The following is a 21,766-nucleotide window of genomic DNA, read 5'->3' as shown; positions in this document are numbered from 1 at the left end:
ACACGCAGGTAAATGTGTTGTTTTATGTGTGTTTTTTTGTACTCCTGCACTAACTTGAACAGATAAATGTAAAATCATGTTAAAATACATTGCTATGCAAGCACGCTAATATAATAAGTAAAAAAATTATATATATATATATATATATATATATATATATATATATATATATATATATATATATATATATATATATATAATTATATATGAAGATGAACAAAGAAAAACAAACACAAAACACACTAAAAAATGATTGTTATTCGTGTTTTAATTTATGTATTGATTTATTTATTTGTTCTGTTGTGTTTATTTGTGCCATTGGTTGTAAATTGGGATTGAGAAATGTGAAAATTCATTTATTTTTATATTATATAATATACACATACTTTTCCACTCAACTCAATGAAAACAACAATCATTTTTATTATATTCTTTTTTTCACTAAATAGTCAGTGAAAATATTGTGATTATTGTTAGAATCCACTTGGCTTCCCTGAATGTGATATGGACTGAGACACAATCACAACAAACAGCACCAGATTTACTTCCATTATATATCTTAAGAGTGGTGTCAGGAACACAATTTATGATGAAATTGGTCTTTTTCTCAGAGTGCAAGTTAAAGGGGTTATAATGGCATTGAAAATTGTTTCAAATATCAATATTTTCAAGGCGCTGGATCAAATTCCAGTATTGTAACAGCACAAACCTATAATCTTTGCGTAAACTGCAGAAATATAAATTTGTTAAAACGATGCTGTCATGTGCCGGAGTATTATCAGCTTATAAACGTGCAGAAACCATTAACACAAAATTGGTGGTGGGAAGGACTGTGTTTGTGAGCAGACTTGTAGTGTTTTTTAACAATGTGGAAAAGTCCTGGAATTAACAATGTGGTGTTATTTGTGTTTCTGTGTGAGGGATTACTTTGACAATGTTATTATTAATAGATTGAACCTTTCATAAAGCAATGTAACACAAAAAATCTCACTTTTTATTCATCCTAAGTCTTAGGAACTCTTAGTCTAAGTCTAAGTCTAGCAGATTTGGAAAGATATGGAGATGAGTGAAATGATGACAGGATTCCAAACTATTCCCAATCTTTTTTTTTTTTCATTTTTGTTCTTTTTATCATAGGTTATTGTTTTACAGGTAAAAAAATGAGACCTTGTAAAACACCTTTAAAGCAGACTTCAAATCTTTTAGACAATATATGCACAAAGTGAAAGCTGTTATAAAAGTTAGATATAGTAGTAATGCAGGAAATAGTCTTTTCAGGCAGGAATTTATATGGCTGTTTTTTTATTTTAAATGAAAAAACAATTCTCAGGAAAATGCTGGAAACACAGCCTAAACTAACTATAAACCGTAGGTCTCAAACTCGATTCCTGGAGGGCCGCAGCTCTGAACAATCCCAATCAAACACAGCTGATCCAACAAACCAAAGTGTTCAAGACTACTAGAGACTAAGTACAGTAGGTGTGAGTTGGAGGTGGTTGGAGATAAACTATGTAGAGCTGCGGCCCTCCAGGAACTGAGTTTAAGACCATTGCTTTAGACGAAGAAATAAAACAGCACCTCAGGGACTTTGTTATTCAATCATGTACCTTCAGATTATTTATCATTATTTTTACCACTAACCAGAAATAATGTAATATCTTGTTACATGATCACTTTGTTTCTCAGTACTGGGTTGCAGCTGGAAGGTCATCCGCTGCGTAAAACATATGCAGGAATAGTTGCCGATTCATTCTGCTGTGGTGACCCCTGATAAACTGAGACAAAGGAAAATGAAGGACTGAATGATCCATTTGTGGTGAGCTATAGAATGAACCAGCACATATTTCTCGGTTCTCAGAAATGTCTTCACATTGTTTTACATACGTTGTTCAGCAACGTGGACACCTCCAAATGATGTTGAAAGAGTCACATGGTGTATTTATAAGATATAATTCACCTCAAAAATGTCATTTCTGTCTTCATGTAATGATTTTGCGAACGCAAAATCACATGTGACGTGAACTGACCGTCAGCTGTTACCACAGAGAGGGCAGGCGCGCACGAGCCTCTGAATGAAGTCTACTTTAGTGAACAGACCCTGCATAGACTGTGAATAACAGGTAATAAAGTTGTAAATAACATTCAGTTTGTGGCACAGAGTCATCGTTTGGGAGCCGCGCAGGAAGTAACCCGTTCTTAGCAGTGAAAATTAAACCGAAAGCGGACACAGTGTTGCCAGATGTAGCTGACTGATTCCAGCCCAAACAGTATCCAAAACCCGCCGAAATGCAAAAATACCCGCCCAGTCTTCTGTATTCACGCAAATTATGTCAGTGAAAGATTTTAAGTGGAAAATTACAGATTGTAAGCATATGTCTCTAACACAATTCAACATCAGAATTATCATCAGCATTAATGACCAGGACAAATCTGAAGTCTGTTCAAGTCCACCATTCCAAGTCTATACAAAATATAGCATTTTAACCAACAGTACATCTACAAAAGCATATTGCTGTTTTACCACATGTTTGAGAATAACAATCATAATAGCCCACTCATAAATAACCTTTATTTTATATCTACAGAATCGTGAGAAGATCGTGATCTTTATTTTAGGCAAAAAGAATCGCGATTCTCGTCTCAGTGGTATGGAACGATATGTGGGTAAGTATTTAAAAACAATTTTATAAATGTCTCTTATTCTAATAAGTTGGAATAAACCGAAGTCTCATATTCCTAAAAAAGTTTTGATCACAAAGATTACTTGTTCTTTTTTATTAATTGGTGAATGAAAAATTTATTTAAGTGTTAGCTATGTTTCAACACATATTAAGATTAACTATGACAACAGAAGAAACATTTCCCTCGGACCCTGCTGAAATGCAGTCAAACAGTCTCCTGGTCATCATGTGTGAGTTCATAAGCAATACAGGGAGCAGCAGAGGAACTGATTTGACTGTCCTTGGGAGATGGATTTTGCCTGAATGGCATCTGAATGGCTTCTCGAGAGGAGCACCTATTTAAAGTGCAATCAGGTGACCGGCTGTGATGAATCAGACTCAGGCTGAAATTAATCAGTCCACAGCCCTGCAGAGACACACACAGTTGGTATTAGTGGTTTACAAGGACTTTCCATAGGTGTAAGGTATTTTATAGACTAAAAAAACATTCTTATGGCCCTACCACTACACTCAACCCTCACAGGAAACCTGTTTCAAGTTTTGAACATTAAGCATGTTTTTTTTAAAGCATTTTGAATTACAAAGACACATGGAATGTCCTCGTAAACCACCTCAATATTGTAATACCTAGATCATACCCGTCATTATACAAATGTCTGTCCTTGTAAACCACTAAAACCAGTACTCACACACAAGTCTTCCTGTGTTAGCCAACAACGTCCTCATGAATAGATGATTGCCCGTTACAGCAGGGATTTTTCCTTTTAAATAGAGGTAATTGTTATGGAAGAGATCAAAACTGAACCTATAATGTTATCTTTTTGTTTTCCTTATGCTGTTTTATAAATAAACGAATAATGCGTTGGACCCAGAGGATGAGTGTGTCATTTGTTTTGTCTGATTTGGTTTGCAGTGACACACTATTGGTCCTCGGTCTGGGCTGATGGGATCTGTCTGCTGGAGAGTTTTATTGGTTCTGTGAAATGAGGTATTGCTTATAACTCCAGAGTAATACTAGTCATATTGATAAAATATGGAGCTGGTGTTCACTGTGTCATTGCAGATTGTTTTAAAGCCTCCTGCCAATCCTATACACATTAAATATCAATTGATTAAACATTAGCTGGCATTTTAAATGGGCTTAATGAAGATATAAATAGGTGGTATTTGTACAGAATAATTTGGTCAGTTTCAAGAGTTTTTATCACAGTATGTGTAAAAGCAATTGGTGTTTGCTAGTTTTTGACGTTTTGCGCCACGCTGTTTAAATAGCAAATGCATTTGCGCTCATATGTGCGCCCATAGGCGTTTTGATCTAAAAAGTTGCTCTGGTCCAATAAATGCTGTGTGATGTATACATAGGGTGCTTTCACATCTGTAGTTCGCTTCATTTGGTCCGGACCAAGCGCAATAAATGATACATTGTTGCATCTCCTGCCGTCTTAGGGTCGTTTTCACACCACACTGCTGGCTTTGGTCCGAACCAGCTGAAACGAATCAAAATGCCAACCCAAGCTCATTCTGGAAACGTAGCCCCGCGGACGTTTCTGTAGACCGCGATTTACGTGGCCGGAGGTACGTAAAGGCCGCGTTTGTTTTTTTTCGAGCGAACGCCACGGGGTGGTGTGGCGCCGCTCCGCCCCTCCTCTTCACGCTCACCGGCCGACGGCTCACCTCCGAGTGGAAGGCTTTCCCGACGCAATCAGTTTGTCCGCCTAGCTCACAGCGTTGCGTCGGTGGAGCGGAGGCCCCGGACGAGGAGGAGGAGGAGGAGCCGGCCGCGGTAGACGACGACCAGGATCGAGTCCGGGGAACAGCAGGTTCCGGAAATCAGGTGAGACAAAAAACGGAATCCGAAAAATAAGGGCAAGAACGCGGCGGGATCCGAAAACGCGGTCGAAATCGAAGACGAGGGCTTTTTTTTTTTCCAATCCGGCGGCTTTTCGCGCGAGAACGGCGCGGGCGCGAACGCCGCACGCCCGAGACGCGAAAAAGCGCGCACAGCAGCCTCTCGCGGATCCGCGAAAACAAAAAAACGCTCGAATACGTACCTCCCAGGACGTAAATGGTGGTCCGCAGAAACGTCCGCGGGGCAACGTTTCCACAATGAGCCCGGGGTGCAAAATGCAGTCATCTGACAAAATCCACATCTCTCATTGGCCAGATGTTGTTAAACATATTTCCTAAACTGCTTATTGATTGGTAAACAAAACCTTTAACTCTGGAGGGACGACTGCGCTGGCTGATTGTGTCCCTGCTTAAGACAAACTATACATTTCGAGAATGAAGCGCGGCCGTGGCTGGAAAACAGTGTTTAATGCATCACTCGTCACTTCAGGAGGAGCCGTGAATTAATTTAGCTAAACTGCAACATGGCATGGTCATCTTGCGGAAATATTACCAACGATCCATCAGGTAAAGTTTTGCCCTCTCTCTCTCTCTCTGCTGTCAACAAATATTTTTCCTCCATATCCCATAATGCACAGCGCATCGGCCTACGGCAGCTGAATTAGTCCAAAACCTTTTTGCGGTTGGACCTGTTTTAGTACGGATCATATTCTCACCACAAACGAACCGCTCCAGGGTTCGTTTGAAAGCGTACCGAGACCACCTCTTCAAGCAGGTCTCGGTACGCTTATTTGGTCCGCTTTTGATGCGCACTCGAGTACGATTGCTGCATTCTCACCTGCCCAAACGAACCGTACCAAAAGGGGAAACGAACTCTAGTGCGATTCAATCAAACTAAATAATGTAGGTGTGAAACCACCCATAGTGTAATTTGATGACAAAGCAGCCATTGGAAGCTTTAGAATGAAATTAATATTGACAGCTTGATTACTGGAAAGATCAATAAACAGCTTGTAAACATTAAATGACATTTACTATAGCCTATGTCATTGTCTTAAATCATTGCAACCCTAGCATGCGCGTCTGTTTAAAGCTTCTGTAAAGAACAGACCCACAGGAAGCCAACATTTGACAGACGACACAAACTCAATTGACCCTTCGCTAAGCTATGCTCAAAAACCGCCATCCACCAATCGTGGCTTAGCAACTGTAGCTACGTGCAGGGGCTCTGTCAAGCTTTCGAGCTAGTGCATATGGATTGTGCAAATCTAATACCCGGTCTCCTTAAAGTTTGGACGGGATGGTGAAATTATTTCCCTTTTCAAGACCTAAACCCCAAGAGGAGAAATGCCAGTGTGGATCAAGCTGTGTGAGATGCGCTAAAGGAGCGGAGCAAAGTTCGTTTTGTTTTGATATTCCTGACACATTCGGTGATAGACACATGGCAATAACTCACACACCTCTTACCCTAAACAGATCTAAACTGTTTTTCCTACAAAAACACAAAGCAGGTTATGTTTCACAGCTGTCTTATTCCTTTTTTTTGCTCGATAGTTATTCAAACTATTAGCGAATAGGTCATAATGACTTGAGTTATTGATCCGGAAAATACGAATCTGCGAATCTGTAGCTAACTTTACTGAACTTCATATTTCCCTCTACATCAAGCTATGAATATTTAAAATTACAAATCAACAGAACAAAACTGAGATATGATCACAAACTGAGAACTTGCGATCAATATACTTTACCCGCAGCTGTTTTTCATTAATTTATAAAGGGCACACAAACATACTGACAGTAATAGGTAACTTAGTGTACATTGTTATGGGTCAATGATGCTAATATTCAACACAAATCCATCAGTTTCCCTTTCTGGCTGTTCTTTCTTTGAATGAACTATGTAAAAGCACTGTCATGCGTTTCCTCGCCGGTTAGTAACGTTATATTTCATTGCACAACAATTAATCTATCAGGCTTTTTGGCTAAAAATAGAGAAATTAGTTTCATTTGTTATTATTAGATTATTTTTAAATTTCACCTCTCCTGCTGAGCATGAACTAAGCTGAATGGTCAGTGAATGAGGCGGCTAGGCTAAGCGAGCTTCAATTTTGATTGATTTATTCTCTAATTAGTTGCCTATTATGTGGTGCATAATAGGCAACCAATGTAATGCAGTCTTTTTTGTAATGCAGTCTTTTTTTGTCTGGCTTTCTCGGATATCTCACCTGTTCGCCAAAAACGACATTATATCCCTGGCAATGTCTGAAACCGGTGCACACACATTGAAAAAGCCGTGCCAGGCACGAAGGCTTGACAGGCGTAGCAACAGTAACTAAGGAGGGCGGGGCTTAGCAAAGGGTCCATAAAAGATTTTTATTCTGTACCATCAATTAAATGCTACACTATTTAAGGGCATTCTACTTTAAAACATTGATAAGACCTGTTGTTCAATTTTCGTTCAAATGTATAATGCCATTTAGGGCTTTACAATATTTCAAAATTGCCATATTTTTGTGTTGTATTGTAAATATATTAATACAATTTCTTTAAATGATTCGAATGCCTATTTGGAATTTATAATTTTAGATTGATATGATTTTGTAGGGGAGAACTAAATAACAGTAATTAAGTAATCAAATGTAAAAAAATATTGGAAAGTCCTTGTTGTATAAACATTCATTAAATTTCTTTTAGCTTAGTCCCTTATTTATCAGGGGTCATCACAGCGGAATAAACCGTCAACTGTTCCAGCATATGTTTTACGCAGCGGATGCCCTTCCAGTTGCAATCTATTACTAAGAAACACCCATACACTATCACATTCACACACACATACACTATGGCCAATTTAATTAATTTGTTCTTAGACAAGTAAACAGTTAATTCAACCTACCTGCACCGCACGTCTTTGGACTGTGGTGGAAACCGGAGCACTTGGAGGAAACCTACACCGACACTGGAAGAACATGCAAACTCCACACTTACTGGCCCATTCGAAACTTGAACCAGCGACTTTCTTGCTGTGAGGCAACAATGCTAACCACTGAGTCACTGTGCCACCCTGTTGAACAAATAATTCATTAAAATAATCATTATAAAAGTTAAAACGAAATTTTTTTTAAAATTCTCATTCAATCACAGGCCTTAAAAAACACTTTGCAAAATTATTCATTATAATTTAGACTCGATATTGTATATTCTGCGATAAACTATTGTGAATGATCATATTGCGATATTGATGCTGAAACGATATATTGTGCAGTCCAACCATTATTGTCCCTCGTTGCCGAAGTTAGATAGGACTATGCTTTCAAAAAAGCCTATCCATATACAGTTGAAGTCAGAATTATTAGCCCCCTTTTGATTTTTTTTTTCTTTTTTTAATATTTCCCAAATGATGTTTAACAGAGCAAGGACATTTTTACAGTATGTCTGATAATATTTTAACTTCTGGAGAAAGTCTGATTTGTTTTATTTCAGCTAGTATAATAGCAGTTTTTAATTTTTTAAAAAACAATTTTGGGACAAAATTATTAGCCCCTTTAAGCTAATTTTTTTCGATAGTCTACAGAACAAACCATCATTATACAATAACTTGCCTAAATACCCTAACATGCCCAATTCACCTTATTAACCTAGTTAAGCCTTTAAATGTCACTTTAAGCTGTACAGAAGTGTCTTGAAAAATATCAAGTAAAATATTATTTACTGTCATCATGACAAAGATCAAATAAATCAGTTATTAGAAATAGGTTTCTAAAACTATTATGCTTAGAAATGTGCTGAAACAATCTTCCCTTCATAAAACAGAAATTGGGGAAAAAAATAAACAGGGGTGTTAATAAGTCAGGGGGGCTAATAATTCTGACTTCAACTGTATAATGGTATTTGTTTGCCAGTGTGACACTAAACTATGGAGAGTTTAACTCAACTTTGTCCAAACTCTGTCCTGGAGGGCCGGTGTCCTGCAGATTTTAGCTCCAACTTGCCTCAACACACCTCCAAAGATGCTTCCAGAAAGCCTGGTAAAAGCTTAATTAGCTAGTGCAGGTGTGTCTGATTGGGGTTGGAATTAACTTTGCAGGACACCGGCCCTCCAGGACCGAGTTTGGGCATGCCTGATTTAACTCATTCAAAACACTCCCTCACCTGAACTCACCATGAGAGAGATGAAGAAAATGAAAGCACACAAGCGCTAAGGTATCAAATGCTCAAGACATAATCTTTAAAATGTTGTATTAAAAATGTTATGCTGATTTTTTGTGGAGAAATCGATTAGAGGTAGCCTGCTATTTTTATTTTTAACGGAAAACAGCCTATGCTGGTTATTAAAAAAAGATTGAGCCAGTGTTTTTTTGTTTTATGGCCTAATCTAAATCTGTAATTTAAGTGAAAATATTTAGTGCAGCAAAATTTAGAAAAAATAGACTTGAGATATTTTAAAACCAATTAACTCACCCACTATAACAATACTTACAATTAGGACATTTACTGCCATCTACTGTACAAAATATATATTTATTAAATTATTTGAAAATGAAACTTGATCATGGTTGCTATTGATATCTTATATTATGTACTTTTTTTATTGTCTCACTTTTATCTTTTTTTTTGTAGTGCTTTGGGTTGTAAGAAAATTGTCCCAAATAAAATGTATTAAAATTATTATTTTTACAATAATTTAATAATCACTTAACTCAAAACTCCTTAAGATCACAATGAATTAAGATTTTTACTCATCATAGTACATAATGCTGTTGTTAATGTACAAATGATTTGATTTGAAAATGTTGACAATATCCATTAAAATCTTTTAATTCCTTAAATTGAAGTGTAAGTTGGCATTTGAGCTGTTTTTAAATTAAGAATTTTAATAGCAAACACAAACACTTTCATTGGTTAACCATAAAACATTCTTTGGTTATGCACTCTTCGAACCCAGTTTTTCCACTCTCCATCAACACACTCATAGATGAAGACAGAACTTTTGATGTCTGCACACAGAGCAGTAGGAGACAAATGGTCAAGTTATAGCTCTGCTGCTTTTGACAGTAAAAAATGAAACATTATAATGTGAAACTGTGAAATGTTTCACCATCACAATTAAACTGATGTTTTTTTTTTAATAATTCAATGTCACTTTTTCCACTATCTACATGTCATTCAGCAGAAATAGGTCTGAATATAAGGACTGAATATAAAACACTAAATACAAAACACCTTCAGTTTACATCACGAAATGTTTCTTAGTAAAACCACCATTTAAATCCTCTACAAAACAGTTTAGACAAAGCATTGAACTTAAAATGATAGAAAATGCATATATACACTAATATAAATGAATAAAAAAAACTAAGTAAATAGCTAAACTTTATATTAAATAAAGAAATAATTACCTGTGCACAGAGACTCAAACTGACAGTTGTTATATTTCCACCATTTTAAAAAACATCATTTCGTTAGCACATGGAAAAATGGCGCTCATGGAGAAGAGTAGGCATCAAAACGTTTACAAAGGTATAAAAATAGCACAAACATAAAGCGAAAACCCACTCTGAAATTTAAATGAAACTTTATGTTTAAGTTTCTGTGTGGAGCTACACAGAGATGTCGCGCTAACAGCAGCAAAGCCTGACGTTAGATAGGATACAGCTGCGGACACGAACATTATAGCATCATTTTTGTAAGACTGTATAACAATAATTAATATTTTTACAGTACTGTGAAGGTTGGGTTAAAGGTTGGGGTAGGGGTAGACGTTAATAAAATACTATTTATTGGGTAATTTATTAAATACCATAAATAATACTCTACAACTACTGTTTTTACATTACTGTTATGTTTGCGTTTAAGGTTGGGGTAGGGTTTGACGTTAATTAATACTATAAATGGAAAATTTAATAAATAATAATATAAATAATTCTCATTAACTTCCGGCCGCAGCCGTATCTGGTAGTTGCTAACGTTAGGGCAGATATGGTTGGTTAACGAGAATTATTTTTTTAAATTTCCCATTTGTTGTATTTTATTACCGTCTACTCCTTCCCCAATCTTAAACCCGTACGCGTCACAGTAATTTAAAATATTAATTATTGTTATTCAGTGTTACAAAATGATGCTATATTGATGTGCGTATCCGCAGCTGTATCCTATCTAGACTTTACCCGTGTCTGATGTAGCAGCAGGATTTATTTAGAAAACCCACGAACTGATTAGTATTATTTCATACAATATTTGTTTTTATTTATATTTTTTTAATCGAAGCTAGAAAAACGATATCTCCTACTAGAGTAATTAATTAATAACTTGTCTATAACATAATTTAACATTTGTTTGTCACCCATTTTAAAATGCCTTTATGTTTTTTTCAGTATTGTGCTATAGTATTCAATATCCGTCACAAACCTTCATATTTTTAAACTTGAGCACTAATTTTGTATTTTTGGCAATCAATCCTCTGCGAACTGTAAAGCCCGCCTTTTTGATGTGATTGGCTAGCATTTTGACATTGATGAGCTATCGCTGACTGTAGTGGTTATGTGGTTTAGTGGCAACTTCAGATGTGAACAGTCCTAGTTGAGTAATATTTGAAAATCGCCTTTGTAGTTTTAAGCAAAAAAACTACAAACTCGTAAGCTGTTTGAAGCAAGCTGCAACTGTTCGAAGGATTCCAAAAATGACGTCATCGCTATTCGGCGCTGCCACACCCTTCATTTAATTGATATTCTGAATTGAGTGAAGACGCGTTTGCAGAAACCTCGCGCAAATCTTTGGATTTGCGAATATCTATTGACTAACTTATTTTCTGAGTAAACAGGATTATGAGTGAGAAAACTAATTTTATGTTTGTCCACGCGATGGCAGCAACAACGCCCGTGTGTGTCGAAGGAGAGACTGAAGGGACGAAAACATGGCTGGAGAACATTGGATTCTGCACCAACTTCTGTCCCTGGCTCGACGAGGAGGATTCGACAATGGCTTCAGATGCCGACAAAGCATTTGATAAGCCTTTTACTGTCAGTGACAAGAAAAATACAACCGGTAAGACTGTCAGCAACCACACAAGCTTTCTAGGTTTTTAAAAAATGATAAAACTGGGCAAAGAGAAAGTATTAGGGGATGAAATTAATTTAATATATGACTTACGAAACATAACATATAAAACAAAACATGAGAAGTTGTCAATAATGGGGTTTAGGATAAGAAAAGTGTGAGGTGAATTGCCCTGAATTGAGACTCTGGCCTCAGATATCCCTAACCTTAAAGTTAGTTTGACGTTAGACATTCATTGACGTTAGACATTTGGTTTCAAACCAATTAAACTCTTTGCTCCTGCTATAGTTTGAGTCAAAAATATGTCAGATAGACATAAATATGTGCCCTTTATATTGCACAAAGATTAATTACTCGATTTAAAAAAACAAGTTTTGGTTCTGGTCTTATTGTATAAATTCATCTGATTGAATTTAAATTTTTTTCGAGAAATAAGCTTTGTGCAGCATAAAGGGCTCAAACCATAGCAAAGAAAAAACCATAGCAAAGAGTTTAATCGGTTTGAAATCAAATGTTTAATTTGGCCACAATTTTCTGTTTCTGCATATTGAATGATTTTCAAATCTTATTTTAACAGATATTTTGGGAAAATGCTTTAAATATTTTCTGACATACAACAATACTCTGGGAAAGAATTTTGTTACGTTCGTGGCTGATTTTGCCCCATTAATGATGTCATTTTTTGATAGCAAAGACATGACACCATATAATAATGCAGTTTTGACTGTTGCTTACTTTTATTGTTGGGAAAAGGTCAGAGTTTATTTTTTACTCATCAGTTGCAGTGCAAAAAGGCTTAGTTTCTGCCTTCTGTTCAATTCAATGTTGTTTCTAAAGTGCTTTCACTATGTAGACTGTGTCAAAGCAGCATAACAGCTGAAGTTCTAGTAAACTAAAACTGCTTCAGTCCAGTTTGCAGAGTTTTCCCTCCACCTTGCCTCAACACACCTGCCTGGATGTTTCAAGTATACCTAGTAAGACCTTGATTAGCTTTTTCAGGTGTGTTTGATTAGGGTTGGAGCTAAAATCTGCTGGACACCGGCCCTCCAGGAACAAGTTTGGTGACCACTGATGTAGACTGTGTCAAAGCAGCATAACACAGCTGAAGTTCTAGTAAACTAAAACTGCTTCAGTCCAGTTTGCAGAGTTTTCCCTCTATATGGAATATTGTGTGTGTGTGTGTGTGTGTGTGTGTGTGTGTGTGTGCGTGCGTGCGTGCGTGCGTGCGTGCGTGCGTGCGTGCGTGCGTGCGTGTGTAAGAGACATATGTCTGAAAAAATCAAAATAAGCAAGTTAGCTCTCAGAGGATAGTAAACATAGTGAGTGTATTTATGCACAAACACTATAATCTGCTCTTTTACTCCATAGAGCTCCATATAAAAGCCAGAATCTTATTTGCACAGGGAAAATCTAAAGGGTTAATGCTGTCAACAGATGATGAACAGTAAAAATGACACATTTTATTTCTTCCCAACAAGGGAAAACCACCAACAATCAATCAAAAATGTTATATACTTTATTACTATAAATGTTAGCCTTTTTAAGTAAGATAATATTTTACTTGATAAGATTACAAGAATAATACAAAATCTGTTTCTTTCAAGTAGCAAAGAATTAATGATTGAGATATCACCTCTGCCTTATTTTATTAGCCAGGAAAGACCCTAATATACATCACACTAACTTAATGTATTTCTGTGCGTGTGTGTGTGTGTGTGTGTGGTAATCTTTAGGAATTGACTAAAATAAATAATTTTCCTTTTTATGTCAACGATCATCAGAAAATTAAGTAATGATCATGTTCCATGAAGACATTTTGTAATGAATAAATTACAGTTATTGTTGTTTTTTTATGACTCTTATGGCTAATTTTGTTATTTAGGGTCATATATGGAGATCATCAGCTTTTGCAGTGATTTCTGTCTCTGGCTGGACGATGACTGGACTGTAGCTTCAGATGTCGGTACAGCACCAGATGAGATGCCCGATGACCCTTTTCCCGATAACACCATGGAGGAAAACACAACCGGTGAGATAATTAGCAACCTCTTCACTGTAAAATATGAACATTTTATTTTATTAATCTCTTTAAGTAAAATAAAAAGGTAAAAACAGGGTAAAGACATAAGTATTAGGGAAATTAAATTAAATATATATAAAAAAAGGAACATGACATATTAAACAAAAATGAGAAATGATTAATATTAACACAATGATTACATGTTGTTCTATAAGGTAAATTGGCCTCAAGTGAGACTTTTTTAAAGGTGGCCTATCCAAAACAACAAATTCATATTCAAAATACTATTTCAAAATTCACAGGACATGTTATATTAACATTGAAAAAGAAAAGCTGCAAATAATACATCGAGTAAATTGAGTAGATTTTAATAATATATTTAATTGTGTTCTCAACTCACAAAATCACAGACTCTAAAAGTTATTTTTGTTAAAAGCAAATCTTCCTTGCTGTTCTGTGCTTGTAATAAATGGACAATAAATTACATTTATCCCTCTTTGACCTAAAAAATTGAGCCGATCGGTGACTAAAATAATGTTAACCAAACCATGAGATTTGTGATATGTTACACCATTAATTTCCTATAATAATATTTCTTTTGTGGAAGCCTTTTTTATTTTGTTTGGCTGGAATAAAAGTAGCTTTTTAACAGTTTAAGGTTAATAATATTAGAGAATATATATATATACAAAATGAAGCTTAAACACTTCATTTGATTTCCTTTTTATACCAAAATTCATCAGAAAATTAAGTACTTCAAAATTAAGTTTTTTAATGAATCTTATGTCTAATTTTGTTATTTAGGGTTATACAAACACTACAGCTTGTCCCCACTTTGGGAAAAGTCACCCTATATCTTGTTATTTTTTAATATGTTTTATTTAAATATACTTAATAGCCTAAACAATAACAGATTGTCATGTTTTCTTTTTTGTCTTCTTTTCAATTTAGGAATTCAAATACAAGGCAGCAGCAGGTGGAGCAAAATCCGTGCTTTCTTCAAGAGAGTGTGGAAGGCCATAAAGAAACCTTTCCTCTGCTGCAGACAGATAAGCGTGGAACCACAAACACCACAGGAGAATCCACAAACAACTAATCCAGACCTAGAGACTGATTCAGATACAGAGAATGTAGCTGGACCTTCTTGGATCTGGAACTCTGTTGGTCCAGATTTAGAGCCTGTCCCTGGAGTATCTGGTCTCTGTAACTCTGTTGATCCAGATTCAGAGCCTGTCCCTGGAGTGTCTGGTCTCTGTAACTCTGTTGATCCAGATCTAGAGCCTGTCCCTGGAGTGTCTGGGCTCTGGAACACTGTTAATCCAGATTCAGAGCCTGTCCCTAGAGTGACTGGTCTCTGTAACTCTGTTGATCCAGATCTAGAGCCTGTCCCTGGAGTGTCTGGGCTCTGGAACACTGTTGATCCAGATCCAGAGCCTGTCCCTAGAGTGTCTGGTCTCTGTAACTCTGTTGATCCAGAGCCTGTCTCTAGAGTGTCTGTTCTCCGAAACACTGTTGATCCAGTGCCTGTCTTTGGGGTGGCTGATATACAGAACTCTGTTGATCCAGAGCCTGTTCCTGAAGTGCCTGGTCCTAGGGACACTGTTGATCCAGATCCAGAACCTGTTCCTGAAGTGCCTGGTCCTAGGAACACTGTTGATCCAGATCCAGAGCCTGTCCCTAGAGTGTCGGGTCTTCGAAACACTGTTGATCCAGTGCCTGTCCCTGGGGTGTCTGATTTACAGAACTCTTTTGATCCAGAGCCTGTTCCTAAAGTGCCTGGTCCTCGGAACACTGTTGATCTAGATCCAGAGCCTTTTCCTGAGGTGCCTGGTCCTCGGAACACTGTTGATCCAGATCCAGAGGCTGTTCCTGAAGTGCCTGGTCCTCGGAACACTGTTGATCTAGATCCAGAGCCTGTCCCTGAAGTGCCTGTTCCTTGGAACACTGTTGATCTAGATCCAGAGCCTTTTCCTGAGGTGCCTGGTCCTCGGAACACTGTTGATCCAGATCCAGAGGCTGTTCCTGAAGTGCCTGGTCCTCGGAACACTGTTGATCTAGATCCAGAGCCTGTCCCTGAAGTGCCTGGTCCTCGGAACACTGTTGATCTAGATCCAGAGCTTGTCTCTAAAGTGCCTGGTCCTCAGAACACTGTTGGTCCAGATTCAGAGCCTGTCTCTTGGCTGTCTTGGCTTTGGAACAATGTGCATCCAGTGACACCGTTTGTCCTTGGACTGTTCCGTCTCTGGTACACTTTAAATCCAGATCCAGAGCTGTTTTCCAGAGCACCTGGGGTCAGGAACACTGTTGATTTAGATCCAGAGCCTGCCCCTGGAGTGCATGATCTCCGGAACTCTGTTGATCCAGATCCAGAAAATGTACCTGGAATGTCTAAGCCCTGGAGTACTGTTTATTCTGATCCAGTGCCTGTACCTGAAGTATCCAGGAACCGGAATACTGTTGATCTTGATCCAGATCAAGAGCCTGTACTTGGACTGTCTTGGCTTTGGTATACTTTTGTTCCTGAGCTAGAGTTTGCCCTTGGACGGAATCGTCTCAGAGCCAATTTAAATCCAGATACAGACCCCGTTGCTGGACCATCTGTAGTTCAGAACATGGTAGATCAGGAACCAGAGCCTGTGCCTGGACCATCTAGTCTCCAAGACACGTCCAATGCGAGGTCCTCATCTGCCTTAGGAGCCCCTAATTTTGAGCCAAATACTGGTGAGTGTGCTAACAGGACTCTGAAATCACATACAAAACATAAATGCAGAATCAAATTCATGAAATTTAGTTTATTTAATTTGATGGAAACAGTAATATTATAGATGCTACTGTAACATACTTGTTAATGTAAGGCAGTTGTTCTCAACTTCGGGCCTCTGGCTACCCTGCACTGCACATTTTGTAAGTCTTCCTTACTTAACACACCTGATTCTGATCATCAGCTCATTAACTTATCCTTGTGTGTTAAATAACAAAGACATCCAAAATGTGTGTGTGGGGGCCCAAGGGTCAAAATTGAGAACAACTGATGTAAGGTCAGTATGTCAGTATAAGAGAATAACCTCTTCTTCTTTTTTTCAGGATCTTTGATTGGTCTCTACGGCTTTGGAGAAATGATAGGATCTGGGAGCTTTGGCTCAACATACAAAGCATTCCGTAAATCTGATGGCAAGCAGGTAAAAATCTCTCACTGTTCAATTTGCTTCTTATGTAACCTGTTCACTTGATCCAAACTTGAATATTTATTAAACAAATTACAGATTGAATAATGTGAAATAATAATTATTGTGTTTTCTTTTTTTAGGTTGCCATCAAGAAGATTCCGCAGAGAAGCAATCCACGTTACATCTCTGTTGTAAGTTGGCAAAACTTCACTTATCATTTAATTTTTTAATGGTTTGGACACATTTATGGTTGCATAGTTCAATTTCAAAAGGCAAAAAGCAGCCATATGAATCTGTATGAAAACTTCTCTCATGTTCAAGCTGAAGAAAATTATTTTATGGTGACTTCAGGATGAGCTGTGCTTCATGCTGAATTTTGATTAATGTGAACATTTACTGTATTATGTTGCAGCACTGTAAGAGAAAACAGCTGGAAAGCCTTGTTGATCATATACAAAAGTACTAAAGCAGGGTAAAATACATGTAAAGGATAAGTTTGCCCAAGCATTAAATCATTGTTTACTCACCCTGTGATTCCAATCCTCTGAGACTTTTGTTCCTCATCAGAACACAAAAGATATTTCAGATTTAAGAGCTTTCTCTTCTGCTGTAGACGGCAAGCGTCCTGAGAAGCTCAAATTCAGAAAAGAAGCCAAAACCATTGTCTGAACAGTTCATGTAACTTCAGTGGTTCCACTACAATCATACGAAGCTGCTGAAACACCTTTGTCTGCGCCAAATCTGTAAAAACAAATTAGTTTGCCAATGTTTTCTCTCCTGCATCAGGTCAGGGTACATATTTTCTACAGGCAGTATGATGTTTTGTCAGAGTCATATTACCTGTAGTAAATGCACACCCCAGTCGGATGTAGAAGACTCTGGCAAAGTCAGTTATTTTTACAGTTCTTATTTTAGTGTTCTTGGAGCATCGTATGTTTACAGTTGAACCACTGAAGACACTCCTTGTCTCCTTTTCTGGACTTTGAGCACCTCAGGACCGTTCCCGTGTGTGGAGGATGAGGGAGCTCTCAGATTTAATTTAAAATGCCTTAATTTGTGTTCTGAAAGATGAATGAAGGTTTCAGGGGGTTGAAATGACATGAAAAAAAGTAAATAATAACAGTATTTTAATTTTCGGGTAAACTAATCATTTAAATAGTACCAATTTTTCCTCAGATGTACAACTACTAACCCTTGTTTTCTTTTTCTCTGCAGCCTGGTTGTTCCAGACCTGTGTGTAAAGAAGCAGCGTATATGCTAATGCTGAAACATCCTTCAGCAAGCAAGCATGTGATAGAAATGTATGAGTGGTTTGATCAACCTGGATACATTTCACTCGTCATGGAGTACCCCCAACCTTGCGTATCTCTGCGGGACTATATAATCATGCATGACAAACTGTCAGAAGGGGTTGCACGTTCCCTGCTGCACCAGTTAGTCCAGGCAATGCAGCACTGCATTGACCATGATGTTTCCCACAACGACATGCATGCTGACAACATCCTAGTCAACACAACGAAGGTGGAGCTCAAGCTGATTGACTTCGGTTGTGCTACCAATATCAGAGCAGAAATTTATCAAGCTGTCGTCTTGGCAAACATCCGGACCGTAGGCTACATGCTGTATTTAATGGTGCATGGAAAATATCCAGAGTACAGCATTTCAGGAACGGAGCGTCTCCTTATGATTAGTCCCAGTGTATCCAGTGGTAAGTGAAAAGACAAATGTACATGCCAAAACCTCAACCTGTTGTAGTCTCATGACAAGACAGGAAGAGCTTAGCATTGCTGATCCTAGGAAATGTTTGATTTTAATAAGGAATATAACAACACCATGTATAATAGCTAATGAATGGGCAACTTCAGTCCTGGGGGGCCACTGCCCTACAGAGTTTACCTTTAAATTGAATCCTCAAGTGATCTTGTCATTGACTGTATTCAGAATCACCCCCTATATCAGGGGTGGCCAACCCCGTTCATGGAGATCTACCTTCCTGCAGATTTCAGTTGCAACCCATATCAAACACACCTGCCTGTAATTATCACGTGGTGTTCAGGTCCTAATTAATTGGTTCAGGTGTGTTTGATATGGGTAGCAACTGATATCTGCAGGAAGATGGCTCTCCAGGAACAGTGCTGGCCACCCCTGCCCTATACCCTCATCTACTACTGCTTACGTTAGTCTAGTAAATTAGTGTATTTAAATGAGGGAATGTAAACAAATAAGTCAATTGAAGCAGTTTTGTTTGTGCTTTTCTGGTTGATAAACCCCTCAGATGGATTGGATTCTGCTTGGTCAGACCCAAGTTATTTAACACAACAAGCTGTATGCTAGTAATGAAACACTGTAGTTGTATTTGTCATGTATAGGAATGTTATTTTGACAATTAAATAAATGTATTCATTAATTCATTTAAGGGTAAAGAGCTGCGATTTCAGATATAGCCATTGGTTAACTTGCTTCAGAAGTGTTTGATTAGAGTTTAAGCATAACTCTGCAGGACACAGACCCTCCAGGACTCTCCAGTAGCCTTTTTTATAACAAATTTCAGAAGATATCTTTATAAATGTCAGCTTTAATGTCTTATACAGTCTTGATTAACTATCTCTTTCTCCTTGTACAGACTGCAGGGATCTGATAGAAAAGTGCATGGATAGGAAATTGTCAACGTTGGAGGACGTCTTACAGCACCAGTGGATGAAGAAGCAGGAGATGGAGGAGCAGGGATGAAGGTAAATACAACTGATCCAGTAGGAAACAACATTTCTAATACTGGCACACACAAAGCTGATGATGTCACGTTAGTTTTGGTGCTTTTATTAATCATCTTCAGTTTTGCTAATGTGTAACATATTTAAGTGCACTTAAAACTCAAGTATTAAACATGTTTAGCAATACCATTAATTAAAAAAAAACATATTCAAATATTTGAAGATGTTTTAAAAAAACTGTGACAATGAAAACATTTAAAATGATTAATTTTCTGAAAGTCTGAATTTTTTCTTCTTTTATTTTTCCTCATTTAGGAACTTCACACACAAAGCAGCAAAATCTTCAACAAAAAACGTTCAAAAAATCATCAAAACTCATCTATAAAGAAGCTTTTCCCGATCCAGGACCACCGTCTGTGCTCATAAACACTACAGGATCAGCGTTTCCCCAGGAAACTGCCTCTTTTGAGCTACTCTCCATGGGATCGGCCTTCAGCAGAGACATTACACTGAACTGAATTTCAACAGAGACATTTGTTAAGCTGCTTAGACAACATTTTCATTGTAAAAGTTTTGTAAATAAAGATGAATTGACATGTACATATCAGAAATAAGATTTATTTTTGCACTGTTTATGTATATATTAGAGTATATTATGTGTATGTTTATTTATTTAGGAATAAAGTTTTAACTTTTGCACTTTATGCTGTTTATGACACTACTGGTCAAAAGTTTGGCGGTGGGGGGTGTTAAAGAAAATGATTCTGTAAATATTGATTTATTACTTATTGTATGTAGTTGCAAATGAAATCATTGATCAGTCATTTTTGCTTTTATTACTGTTACCATTAATAGGATCAAGTGACTCTGAAGACTGAAGTAATGATGCTGAAAATTCATCTTTAAAATTACTGGAATAAATGATTAAATTAAATGATCAAATACATTTTAACAGTTATTTTATAGTGGAATAACATTTCACAATTTGTACTGCATTTTTGATGAAACACAGCCTTGGTGAGCAGGAAAAGCTTATTTTAAAACATTTAAACATTTTACTGACCCCAAACTTATGGCCGGTAGTGTATAGAGGTATTTATATGTATTTATTTTTCCATATATTTATGTATAACATTTTATTATTGAAAGCAAAGAACTTGATTGAACAGGGAATCTTGTTTTCTACTGTGCGCATGACAACATAAAATGAAGCGAGATGATGTAAGTAAAAGTACATTTCTTAATAAAAATCTCTTCAATAAAATTACTTTTTGCAAGAAAGTTACTTTTTAGAATTAATTCATATTAACTTTAAAATGGATTTTTACTTTAAAGAGCCCCTATTATAGGTTTTTGTAAATGACCTTCCATGAAGTGTGTAACAGCTCTAAGTGAAGTGAAATATCCAGCTAAGGTTTAAATCTGAAAGTGCGCAGTGTTTAAAATTATTGATTAATTTATAAAAGAGTCGACTCCTAGTACTTTAAATGAATCACCTTGACAACGAGTGAGCTGTTTCTGCGTGACGTGGATACAAAACTTAAGCCCCGCCCAGCTGTTGCGCGCACAAACCCGGGAAAATTGAAACCTGCGGTCCCGTCCACTAGCACAGTAGCAAATAAACAGGCTCGACACACACTGTAGCAGACTGTTGTATGTCTCACGCTGTGCTCAGCTAGATACAGGGGCGTAGATTCCCGTGTCCCCACCAATATCCACAAACTACCGAAATGTCCCCACCAATAGTTTAATTCACTTAAAAACATTGCGCTGTCAGTATAAACCTAGACATGCCGAAAGGGTTAAATCACTGTCTCTCCTCGAGTCGCACCGCCCCCAAACACATATGAACATTGTGATTGGCTGTGCCTTTCCCTGCTGTCATGTGAGTGGCTGCTTTCAGATCATAGTTTCAGATACAAAACAACTGCGCGGGGGGAATTTCCCGATGTGTGAGGTGTGTGACATGCACAAGTGAGGATGGAGGTTGCAAAAAAAGGTGGACATAAAGAGCTTTTTCCAACGAAAAGTGTAAGTCACATAAACTCAAGTTCGCTACTGAATGAGTCCATCATGATAATGCCGTTATGCTAGTGTTTTCACCGCTTTTACGGTCAGTCTAATGTTAAAGCAGACTGATATAGTCTGTAAACAATATTCCCTGAAAACTAACAGCAGAATAATTACCTACATGTAAACTTATATGACCCTGCCAGTTCTCCTAATCTCCTAGTCCACAGGTGTCAAACTCAGTTCCAAAAGGGCCGCAGCTCTGCACAGTTT

General features: G+C 37.4%; 1 protein-coding gene and 1 long non-coding RNA gene across 5 annotated transcripts in view; one reads left to right on the top strand and one right to left on the bottom strand.

The window, feature by feature from the left end:
* LOC141376539 (uncharacterized) overlaps positions 1-11,163 on the bottom strand; it is a 52,492-nt gene extending 41,329 nt beyond the window's left edge. The window contains exons 1-3 of one of the 2 annotated variants that reach the window (XR_015502359.1): positions 9,929-11,163; positions 7,426-7,593; positions 1,142-3,087 (exon numbers count right to left, since the gene is read on the bottom strand). This is a non-coding gene — a long non-coding RNA (uncharacterized LOC141376539). Of the gene's footprint in view, positions 1-1,141; positions 3,088-7,425; positions 7,594-9,928 lie in introns of those variants that run through there. The other variant, XR_015502360.1, reaches the window with a different exon arrangement.
* Positions 10,345-20,083, top strand: LOC137496637 (uncharacterized). Of its 3 annotated transcripts, none has more exons than XM_087273247.1 (9): positions 10,345-11,573; positions 13,468-13,614; positions 14,557-15,479; positions 15,582-16,326; positions 16,690-16,784; positions 16,913-16,963; positions 17,988-18,480; positions 19,396-19,504; positions 19,799-20,083. In XM_087273247.1, exons 1-8 carry the CDS (start codon positions 11,354-11,356, stop codon positions 19,500-19,502), a joined length of 2,781 nt encoding a protein of 926 aa, XP_087129373.1. In that variant the 5' UTR covers positions 10,345-11,353; the 3' UTR covers positions 19,503-19,504; positions 19,799-20,083. The 3 variants fall into 3 exon arrangements, with proteins under 3 accessions (XP_087129373.1, XP_087129372.1, XP_087129374.1); XM_087273248.1 differs by having other exon boundaries at positions 11,074-11,573; positions 14,557-14,846; positions 14,899-16,326; XM_087273246.1 differs by having other exon boundaries at positions 14,557-16,326.
* Positions 20,084-21,766: the final 1,683 nt, after the last annotated feature.

Source organism: Danio rerio, chromosome 11 (assembly GCF_052040795.2).
Source record: "Danio rerio strain M-AB ecotype USA chromosome 11, GRCz13ab, whole genome shotgun sequence".
NCBI lineage: Eukaryota > Metazoa > Chordata > Actinopteri > Cypriniformes > Danionidae > Danio > Danio rerio.
This window is presented reverse-complemented; position numbering and strand designations above follow the sequence as displayed.